Source organism: Chroicocephalus ridibundus, chromosome 4, assembly GCF_963924245.1.
Source record: "Chroicocephalus ridibundus chromosome 4, bChrRid1.1, whole genome shotgun sequence".
NCBI lineage: Eukaryota > Metazoa > Chordata > Aves > Charadriiformes > Laridae > Chroicocephalus > Chroicocephalus ridibundus.
Genome location: NC_086287.1, coordinates 22414003 through 22426077, shown reverse-complemented (window position 1 = coordinate 22426077; position 12075 = coordinate 22414003). Strand labels below are relative to the sequence as shown.

Genomic DNA, 12075 nt, shown 5'->3' with positions numbered 1-12075 from the left:
TTACTACCCCTGCCTCCTGCATCGCCCCCTGGCCAGCCCATCCTGCACTGGCGGTGGCTGGGCAAGCTGCTAACAGGTCAGGCAACAGCTTGCCCCACCGTTCCCTCAGGCACACTTCTCTCCTAGGCACTTATATTCACAAAATTTGTAGACATTTAATATTTCTATCCCTGCATCAAATGTCATTGAAAATAACCAAGAGGTTAAAAGGCTTTCAAAGAGTCCAAACTTTGTTGTGTTCCTAGCTCATTACCAACAAAAGGTTTGAGCAGGAGGCTGTAACCATGACAAACCTCTACCACTAAACAGGTATTGTGGTGGAGGGAAAGGAATCTGCATTTGACTCAGTCCAGCTGCCAGCGCAAATACTCTAATAACTAATCAGAATCAGAGTATTCCAGGAAAGAATATCAGAATGTTTCTGGGTCAGGGGAAAAATCTGAACAAAGAATAATATTTCACATGCATACAGCTAGAGATAACTCTGAGGCACTCCAGAAACACTGTGTTATTAGCAGATGTAATACCACAAACCTCTTGAGTATATTCCATTTTAAAGGGAAAACATTAAACTGCCTCAAATGGGTTCTGAATGATATTTATAGAGACAAGTAGCAAAGCTATTGCCTGTATCTACAGAGGCAGCTGAACGATGACATCTGCTCAAGGTGCAAAGCAAGTGAAAAACAAGTAGCATGTTAAACTGTATTAAGAAGATGTATTATTGTGCTGTATAGATTGGATATATGTCCTCATCCTGGTTACTATTGTAATAGCTCAACAAAAAGATGATTACAAAAATAAAAAAATAAAGCCCAAGATAAAGCAATTAAAAACATTCAAATCAGACGTCCCTAAATACTTCCTTCCAAAGCACGCACATAGGAAAACAAAAAGTCGAGAGACTATTTGCAGATCTGAGTCATGAAAGAAGTGTGAGTCTTGCTTATACTGTGTCTAATAAGAAGAGGAAACACAAGGGGCACAGGGCACGACTGAAAAAAGCCAGTCCTTAGCACAAGCTCCACGGGGTGCTCAGGAGGGCAGCTCTTCCCTCCTGTGCAGCTACAACAGGAGCAAGGCTCACGCGTCTCGCTCCAGTCCCAGGGTGCCCAGCAGAGTTACCACTTGCAGAATAAAAGGAACAGAATAAATATTGGGACCCATCTGGTTATTTCTACTGAAAGAATTAAAAAGGATTGAATTGGACTAAAATCCAAAAAAAAAAAAAAAAAAAGGGCAAATAAAAAGATTTTTGTCTTTCAGGATTGTGTTTGGTTAATGCAGAACAATAATCATGTAAATAATGCAGCAGAATTTAAAAAATGGATGTTTACCTAAATAGTAATTGTGCTATCTGATACAAAATATTGTTTCTGAATCATTTTTCTTCCAGGCAGATAATGTTAAGAAAAAATTGCCCTCTCCTGCAAAACATAAATTTTTATAAAAACTGCATGTGAAGGTTTTACACTTTTCTCTTTAGCAGGTGGCATTAAGGACTTGTAATCAGACCAATAAACCTCTCCAGTTCTTCTGAACAGTTTCCCATGTTACTACTCAGGAAGTACATGAGCAAAGCAAATTTACTTTAGAAATATATCTGTGCTAAAAGCAATAGAGATCCCGTAACAGAACATCTATTGAAAAAGCAAAATGTATGTTTATATACTGCAACCATATCATACATACAAAGATTTTCTTCTCCACCGATGAATGCTCAGGAAAGCAACAGGTTTGTTACAGATGGATGCAAGCTACCAAGTTCCTTTTCAGCTTTGTTAAATGCTGTGAACTCTTTAATGGCAAAGCAGTTATATGAACAGATTTTTCAGATTGGGGTAAACTAACAGATTTACACCAAAGAGAGACTTGCCCCTTAGCACTGTGGTGCCTAAATATTAGGGCAGTTCTTTCCCATTAAAATAATGTACTGCTCTCTCTAAAGCCTTCTGGAGTGCCCACATTTCTGATTCTTGCAGCAGTTAGATATTAGAATAAACAATAGGGGTACAGTGTAGAAGTATATTTATGTTAAAAGACCTGTAAGGAAATGAATACTAGTGTGGCTTATATATGTAGCTGTATACATCTTTTAGATGGCATTTTAAGTGCCATATTCCATATTCTATTTTATCATAGTCTACTTTAACATCTATTTGCTTTTTGCAGAGGTTGGGAATTGGTACATAAGCTTAGCATCAGGGATTAAGTTCATGTTCAATGAAGATCGGCAACTGTGATAATATATCATTCAAAACTCACATTTTATGAAATTCAAGCCTTTTGAAGTGGTTTTCCTATTATTTCTTGAATTACCTATTCATTTGATGACACTTTCTCATTGAGAGGTATTCAGTTATTGACCAGAAAGATTGCTGCAGCATGCTGAAAGCAATAAGGAGGTATAAAATCTGACCCTGTAAAAGCACTATCGTCACGAAGTTTGGCTCCCACAAACGAGAAGCTATCAGAGTATTAACAGCATGCAATCCATTTATTTTCGTGACCAGAAATGGTTTGTAAGTTATTTAAAAATTAAGATACTGGTATTTTTCTATTCAATAAAAGATCGCAATGTTATTGTACGTGCATGGATTAATTTTTTTCAGGTAACACTGACCAAAATGACTACTTGCTTAATATTACAAACCAGGAGACATTAGGAAACATGTTGGTTTTTTCCTAAACACCTTTTCAGAGGGTGTGAGGACAGGATTAGCGGCACTGCTACAAGGCACAGAGACTTACAGCTGGTGGTTTGGGGTGATGCTGGGATTTGGCACTTTGCAACACGAAAGAGAAGCGTTTGCAGAGGTCAAAAGGCTGCTGTATAAGCAGAGATTCCAAGCCTTTCAAGCGAGAGGGCTTTTTGTTGCTCCTGTCATATGACGGGACACAGCCTGGCCCCCTAGCAGCCCCCCACGGAGAGGTCTGCTCTCAGCCCCACATGCAGGCCTGTTCTTCCCCCTCACAGCTGCCAGCCATTTTGGGAAGGCACCAGGTGATCCCTGTGATGCTCAGGATGAAAGCCAGCGGTGAGCTGGTCCCTTGGGGCAGCAGTGTGCTTTGGTTTGTGCCCTGCAGGGCTGTGCTTAGCGGGGAGGGCTGGGGAGAAAACCTGGCTTGTGAGGCACTATGACAGACCCCTGCCCGACATCTTGCTGAGGGTGAGTCTGGATCAGCCCCTGCTGAGGGGAACCGGGGTCAGATACAGGCCTGGAATGGCCAGGCAGGGCCGTGGGGCTGGGACTGGGCCAAAGCTGGGCCAGGATGTAGGCCCATGGTTGGGCAGGGCTGTGGGGATCTGGAGACCAGCCCTGCTGTGGTGTCACTGGGGCAGGGGCTGGTGGCCGTGGGGGCCTGACATGGGGTTCTGGGCCGCAGGCAGAATGGGGGAGGCCCCTCAGGGCCACTGAGGCCCTCAGAGCCCTGACTTGTGTGGGGTTTGCCCTGGCAAGGGCAAGAGCTTGGGCTCAGATGGCCAGGGCTGCCCCTAGGCGTGGGACCCTCAGGTAGTACAGCTGAGGAACAACCATTTTAGGCAGGAGCTTCTCGAGGTGCAGTGAGAGCATGATGAGGTTCGTGGTTTGCTTCATCTCAGCTACAGTTCCCCGAAGAAGCCCCACCAGTGATTCCCCCCCATACCCTGACAGCCATTTGCTCAGCATGGCACAGCACGACATGGCTGCTCCCTCGCAGCGCTGTGAGGCCCCACCATGTCCTGTGACAGGAGGGACAGTCAGTGCTCACTGCCAAAACGAGAGCCTGTCAATTAAATGCACTCTAATCTAATTTGCCTGTCACGGACCCGGGCTGTTTTGTGCAACAGTGTCCCTAACCCTGTCTGTTAGCGTGTTAGCGCAGCTTGTCAAAATGCTGTCATGGTCTCTGCAAACAGCTAAATGAAATACTTGTCCCTTCTTATGCGATGTAGCAAATCCACACATACAGCTCCTGTGCATGCTGTTTGCCAAAAGGCAGATGTTTCTGTTCATTGAAACTCACTTGCTATAATTAAGACAATTTTTATTTCTTCAGTATTACTTCTTAAAAGTTATTCTTGTGGCTTAGTTTGTGCTCCTGACAAATACAGTATCAGTGGTGAGTCAGGGGAGAACGCAGTTCCCACATGAGAAGTAAATGATCTACGTTGCTTTCAGAGCATAACCAAAGGCTTATGTTTTACAGATTCCTGAAGGCCTCTCCTCCTGCTTTGCTTGGTGTAAGACAACAAATGCTGCAGGAAAATGCATTGGCTTCGTGTAAGTGGAGAACAAATATTCAGATTGAAATACCTGTTGGAAACAAATGATAAGACCTGAGTTTTGCTCTTCTAAAGAGCAGACTCCTGTATCCCAAGTTAGTGTCTCAGTCATAGGGTCATGGACTGCTTTCTTTGGGTTATATCTGTCTTAGAAAAATGTTACTACAGGCCTGAAAAGTTCTCCAATTAGTAAGTGACAAAAAAATTCAAACTGTTTCAAAGGAGAATTAGGCAAACTGGTGGGAAAAGGTCTGTTAAGGGTGCTTCCAGGTACTTATTTATCTGAAAACTAACCTCTGTGATACTGCTGTGATCATTGTTGAGGCTGAGTCTACATGGTGGGACAAGAGCTCTCCCTAGTATGCCCCACAGTTCAGGTTGCCCTTCCCTCCACACCAGGCTTTCCTTGAGGCTTGTTGGAGAGCAGCTCAGATCACTCCCTTCACTTATGCCACCACTTCCTATTGAAGAAAACTTGGAGGTAACTGTAGGTCTCAAGCCCAGTCTCTGGGTGTGCCACTCATGCATGGCCAAAGAAAGCTGGGGGACCAGAGCTATAGCATAGGTCATGGAAGAGCTCTGTCCTGTAGCCCCTGCTTAGCATATTTCACACCTTCAATTTCTTTATCTTTCCAGCACAATTATACAGAGGAAAGGCAATGTCACAGCTGAGACATTATTCCACTGCCTTTTTCTTATCTTTTTTTTTTTTTTTTTTTTTTTTTTTTAACCAAGAGATGGTTTGTTCTAAGGCATAAAATTCTACGTGATCTATTTTAGTGAATAGCTGGAGTGGCAAAAGACTCTGCTGTGCTAGATGATAAAAAAACCCCCCACCATTTTCATCTTGACTGTAGTGTATTGTCTATGGCACAATGGACTGATGATGGAGCAGATAAATACTTACTGTGCTGAGACAGGACAAATGCTTGTAAATGTTGGTGTGAATCCGGTTTTTCGTTATTCGTTGGCTTTCAGTACCTTTGAACTTAATATTATTTTCACTTCCTTTCCCTGTTCCTCATTTCCAGTGCAATCGATACCAACCAAAAAGTAGTCTGAAGAATGTGTTGTGCTTTACATTGAGCAGCAGGCTTGTATGATGGTAATAGCTTTGAGTACATGACACTAGCTTGTCATTACCTGATGTTACCCTTCCCTCATATCAATGCTAATAAGACTAGAGGAGCTTCTGGGAAGCTCTAGATATTGATGATTCATGCTCTGCCCCTTTACTCTTTTTGGTATGGTCAAATACTAAATTTAGGATCCTGCCTCACAGACACTGAATCTTCATAAATTCCAGCGAACTTTAGAGTTGGAATTGTAACCCTATCCAAAATATTAGATCTTCAGCGAAGGCCAGTGCACTAGCATGATAATGGAAGATAATATAAGAGGCTATGCAATGGCTTTTGTACTCTTCATTTGTTTGCATTCTAACTTGGCTTCCTTTAGTGAATAACCTTTTTTGTTGTTGTTTTTTCCCCCCCAGTCTTTTGGGTTCTAAGAATCTCAGTCTTCAGATGAAATAACCACAAGTTCTGTCATTTTTTTCCAACTAAAAGTGTTACTTCTGACATTTATTGGGTGACTGGTTTCTCTTAGTGCTTATTAGCATAGTCTTAATGAAGCAGTGAGGCAGATTTTGGATGTTGTTTTTTTCAGTTTGTACGTTTTCTACGTTGCCTGGTTACTCTAATCACGTCTGAAAGCCTTATTCTTACTTTAAGGGGTAGTCAAATAGATTAAACTAACTTTTGACAATGGATTTGTTTTTACCAACGCTGAGAGCAGCTGGGAGGAGAATTGTCCTTCATGTCAAGTTTCATGGACCTTCCTGCTAAACTTGTCCTCTCTTTTACTTTTAAGACTCCCACAATTTACTGGTTACTTTCTGTTACTTCCTGATTGACTCAGAGATTTTTCATAGCATGCCAGTGCCACCGTGATAATTTAAAACCACTTGTTGCTGATGAAAATAGATGTAAGTGGTCTCATTTACCTTTCTTGACCATTATTTTTTGATCTGAATGTCAGAAGCTGTGCTCAGAGAAAATCTGCATATGCAGATTGATAGAAATCTGTGGACACTCATGGAAATTTGCTACTTAGTACACTGGCAGTTTCCTCTGCATTTATGGCACTCCCTCTTCCCGCTGCATATAGCAGATGTAGCACCCTTATGAATTAATTATCTGATATACAGGAGCAGAATGAGTTTCCATATCTTTCTGTACTGAAGTCTTCTGCTTCTAAATTAAAATGTTTGATTGAAAAGGAGATGATTGAAGGTTCCATTTGTCCCTGATTATTACACTGGGGTTATTGTAGCCTGTTTAAATGGAATTTGTGATGGGATACGTGACCTCAAAAAGAACAAGGAAACATTTTTCTCCTTTCCATTCTTTATTTGTAGAAAATACAGAATACTTCATTCTGTCTTCTCTGGGAACAGCTACAGGAAAAAGTTATATTGAGTCATGTGATTTTTACCTCAAGTCTTTAGCCTCAGACACCATGGATATTTTTTCTTGCCCTCCAAGAAGAAGTAACTGTAAAAGTAACAACATTGAGGATATCTGCAGTATGTTCAGATACGAAGTTTCAGGCATGACTGCAGGGTTTTGTTGTGAGCCGAGAACCAGAGCACAAAGTGCCTAGGGGTTCTGCCCATGCAATTGCTGTATGTACATGCAATCTGCTAAAGGGTTGTGTTTTCGTTGCCGTTGTTGTAAAGATAGATAATTTAAAAACTAGCAGTGGGTTTATTTGCACATGGTACTGTCATACCTACAGTAAAAACATCAGCTTATTCCTAGATGTTAGAGTTGCTTGAATTTATGCAAGTGGATCTTCTAAGATTCCTGCAGAAAAGAATCCAGTTTAGCTTATTTGAATTAACTCCTCCAAGGCTTCTCTTCTTCTTTTATTTTGCAAATGTTTCCCTTATCTGTGTGCTTTTCCTGGGATGGTAGCCAAAAGTTAAGAGAATGCTAATACTAAATAGATTGAATGGCAGCACTATGTAAGACAATGCTTTTTTCATATTGTATCTGTAGCAGTCTAGGAAATGAGGCTGAACTGAAATCCCCAGTTTAAGCTCATAGCCCAGACTGTGCAAGAAGGACTGAGATGATACGTTTCAGAGACATATTCAGCTAAACTTCCTTTGAAAACTGCATGATTTATCTCTTGCATGTATGCGTGTGCCTTATGTTAGCTCTAAACAAATCTTAAGATGTTCACCATGCATAATCCTTTTCCATGCATTCACTGTTTTTACTTCTGTGTAGCTCTCCTCCAAACTTTCAGAATTGTTTGCCTCTCAATGACTTGGCTGCAGACAAATTTTATGGTAAAAATATGTAAAATTATTTACTCTACCGTTTCATGTCCTGGAGACAGAAGTAACAGATGTATCTGTAGTAGAAAAAAGGATGACAATTTCATTTAACTGTAAGCCTTTCAAGAAACCTGTGTCTACCTAGCACTTTGTGGTTATCACCATGCACCATGTCATGGTTATCTGAAATTTCTCAGTGACAGTGGAAAAAAATCTGATCCTCCTGCTTCTAAAGCACTTACCTTTCATTCAAGCAATGGGAGTAAACTTTGCTGCAGCTTTAGCAATGTAGCACAACAACAGGTAACTTTGCTCCGGCTTTAGCAATATAGCACAAAGTCGAGCAATTCCAGTTGCAGCAAAAATGTAAAAGCAAGCCAAATACACTTTCCAATATTAAAAGAATACCTATATCTGGCCATTAAGTGTATAATCAGACACTTATTGTACTTGCACAATTATCCCCAAAGCAGCACTACTTTAAGCACACATTTTATTAAAATAGCTTTGATGTATAACAGCTCTGATATTCTGAGAATATGCCACAAAGCTGCAAGGTAATTTTTAGATATTCTGCTTCTTGACAAGTTGTTTTAGACACCTTACTAGCGCTTGCTTTAATAACGCACCACAGTGCGGGTGGTTCCCTCGTGTATTTAAGACATTTCTCTTTTGTTGTCACTAGCAATTATCTTGATGAATCTATTCTGAGAACATTGCCTTTCAGGCCACTCTACCTCACTCTTTTCAGGGAGGAGAATTAAATTTAAGCATGTGCAATAATGGGTTGCATCCATACTTGGATAAAGTATATTAAGTATTCTGTATTTACATCATACTTATTGGTGTTTCTCTGGAGTTTCCTGTGTTCATACTTGGTAAGGAATCATTCAAACCAACAAAATGACACATCTAAGAGAAATTAAATCAAACTCCAGTTCTAGCAGATATACTGGGCTATGGGTAGGGATGCTAGACAAGGTTCTGGGTGTTGAGTTGTGGGGAGGGAAGAGGAAGATCCTTCTAAGACATTAAAAGTAAAGGTCATGTCTGCAAGGATCAGAACTCGAAACAGCCAAGTGGCTCTGTGCTAATCATTACACTAGTAATGATTTATTGTGGTAAAGACAGAGACTGGTTAGACATCCTTAGGCTTTGCCAGGCCATCTCTTCTGAATGTGAAACAAGTGAAACAAGTGAAATTCAAAACTGTATTTATTAATGAAGCATTTTGAAGACAATGAGCTGTAGAAATTATTTTTTTCCCCAGCAGCCGGGACTGTCTTTGCTTATCAAAGTAAGACCCTGCAATTTCAGTTCACCAACTATAGAAGCTACATCTCTTCCTGACACGACTCTGAAATCTCATCAATCTCAAGTGGCTCAACGGAATATTTTCTTGGCAAAAATTATCTGAGACTAGAGGAAAAGACACGATGGTACTTCAGGCCTTCAGAGAGCAGCCTGGCTCTGACAATTACAAAATGGGGCGCATAAGGGGAGGGAGGCAATTCCATCTCTTACTAAATCACTCATTTGTGTTCTCTGCTCCTCAGATAAACTCTTCAGAAGGAAACTGTTGCTTCCCTCTTCCTCTTGCTTATGGATGTCCCATTAACTAACTGGAGTCTTCAAATGTGTATTTGTATAGAGGCAGCTGAAGTATAGCGGCAAGTGCTACATTGCCTATGGTTAACACAGGCTACTTGGAACTGTGAGTTTGAAAATCTGTTTTACTGAACAACAACATTTCTTCTCTGACGTCACTTGGAGACACTCTTTTCTGCTAACTGTGGTGAAACAGCAGCCACTGTCTGCTTCAGTTCCATTTTGCTCCAATGGACAGATGTGCCATCTCCTTCTCTCCTTCAAGTGCTCTACACTTGTGCCAACATTTCATAATGGATGTGGAAACACTTCTGCAACATTTGGGCTTAGTGAGACATTTTTGAGCTAGGGATTATGCAGAACTAAACAAACCTTCCCTGGTCCTGACAACTATATCTAGACTAGCCCTTTAGTCCAGCTCTGTTCTCACCATGTAACTTCCAATCCTTTCTCTGTCCCTCCTTGTTTGGACTAGGATGTTGCTAAGCCAGACTTAAATGTCATGTTCACAGCAGTAAAGTGTATTACATTGCCCTCATTTGTCATGTGCAGCTTTCAACCCTACCAGCTTGGCTGCCCATTTGGGCACCCCTGCAGCTGTGTTTGTGCTCTCACTGTACAGCTCCAACTGGGTGAGAATGCTCTTCCTAGGCCTTCCTCTGCTCAGAGCCAACTCCTGGTATCATAGTGATCTATTGCTTAGTACTTCACTTTTTTCCTTAATTACCTGAGAATTAAACGGGAGATTAAGAGAACAGCACATTGACGAGAAAAGTTGCGCCTGTACCCGAGTGTTCAAGCTGGTTTCTCCCAAGGAGTATCTTGTGACAGTACAGTTTTCATATATAGACACTTATTTCCACAGGAACTGGGTCTGAATATCTGCTAGGTTACCTAAAAGGTCAAGTTATTGCACTGTGACTGTTCAAATATTCTATACAAATATTAATATATATAATATGTAATACAGCTGCAATAAAAGAGAGAGAGAAAAAGACCTACCCTAGAGTAGCCTGTCATCTGGTAATTAGATTACGCTCCAACAGATGGGATATCTCAGGCCTCTGATTCTTCAGAACCATCACTTCTTTCTGAATTGTTCTTCAGCTAGTTATTGAACGGTGAAAAAGGCTGATTTACATTTTGTCTGTGCTTTGTTTTTTCTCTCATTCACTGCTGGACATGATGAGATCATGCTTAAAGGGCTGTAGTTCACTGATTCTGAGGTCTGCTACCAATTCTGTCATTGCAGCCACTGTAGTGACGCCTTTTCCCCTCAGTCCAGTGAGTTTGAAAAACAATTTCAGTATAAACATTGTAGCATGCCTGAGATGCAAGAGTTAATATCAAAGTTTTCTGGCAGGCTTGTGCAGTTATTGCTGGTGCCTGTCATAGCTTCGCTTCTGTTGTTACTCAATTAAGCTGTATAAAGGCATCCTGGGTATGATGATCCTATCCAACTCCAACATATGTGTGTCTGGCTCCAAAATCTGTTGTCATGTCAGTCTCTCTTTTAAAATAATGCCTTTCAGAATCAATATTGTAAAGAATGTCAAGACTTGCATAGGTAAAATGTTATTGCAATGTAATAATTTTCTTTTCTTTTGCTGTACCTAAATTCCAAATTCCAATGACTTTAACAGTTGAAATACTTTGGATTTGGTAATAATTTTCTTTTGTTTTTCCCCTGAAGTGCAGTTAAACTATTTCTATTATAAATGTCATGCATTTGAAGTTAAGAGATAGTAGGGAGCAGCCTGAGGCAAAAACTTCGAAACCATAAATCCTCCAACTCCTTGTCTCATTACATGCACACGTCATAAGAATCCCAGAATAAACATCTCGGACTTTCATTTATCTTTATGGGGAGAGAAGAATATAATACTGGATCACATGAATGGTGTATTCAGATCTATGCCTGGCAGCAACCAGTGCAAGATGCCTTAGAGAAGACTGTCTGAATTCTATTAATGGATAACTATGAAATAATCTGCTTATCTGGGAAACTTGTCTTTAATGCCTTTCACTTAGAATGTAGCTTTATGTCCAGAAACAGTACAGTTTATATTGCTTAGCAAATTGTCATGTCTAATATTGAATGTTCCCGTTCAGATGGATGTTACTATCTTATTTTGTTCCGTGTAAAAGAAACCATGCGCTGGAGTTCTATGGGTTGAGTGCACCATTTTAAACATCTACACAAAGTGCATAAGAGAAAAGCAGTGGAGGATAAGGCCAGTGCTACTTAAACTGGGATGTTTCTGTGGAAAAACTTCCTGATCAGAACTCTCCAAGACCTTAAGCACTGAACCATCTTCACTCTTATTATCCGATATTGTAGCTGGCCCAAAAAAGTCTCACTGATTTACTTGTTTCCCCATCATCCAAATTTCCAGGTAGAACACATTTTTCATTTCTAATAAATCATTTTCTATTACACCTACAAAAACACCTGTATCCCTTTCAGCTACACACTTTGCAAAGCTGGTGGCAAAGTACTCATTTTTCTTATAAGGCAAGATGACATATGATACTACTTCAATAAGGTGATAGCAGCAGTAGTAAAAAGAACAAAGATATTTCATTGTCTTCTGATAAAACATCCTTCATATGAAAAACTAAATTTTATGAACTCTGACTAAATTATTAATCATTTCATTTTAAGGTGTCTGACAGTACAGTGGATTTCAGTTATTGCTTTCTGATTTCTCATAGTATAATAGACGCACGTCCTTCATCCAAAGGATAGTTTTATTGCTTTGAAACAGTGACTTCTGCATGTTCCCATTCTGCCACAGCTCAGCTCATTAAGGGGTGCTAGCGGGCCTAAAATTGATAGTACGGTGGGCATGAA

General features: G+C 40.5%; 1 protein-coding gene across 1 annotated transcript in view; it reads left to right on the top strand.

The window, feature by feature from the left end:
- The window catches only part of KCNK13 (potassium two pore domain channel subfamily K member 13), an 84461-nt gene extending 79778 nt beyond the window's left edge, over positions 1-4683 (top strand). Inside the window, exons 3-4 of the mRNA XM_063332263.1 lie at positions 4192-4265; positions 4667-4683. Of these exons, the coding sequence (XP_063188333.1) occupies positions 4192-4265; positions 4667-4677 (85 nt within the window). The 3' untranslated portion in view covers positions 4678-4683. The remainder of the gene's footprint in view (positions 1-4191; positions 4266-4666) is intronic.
- The last annotated feature ends 7392 nt before the right edge of the window (positions 4684-12075 follow it).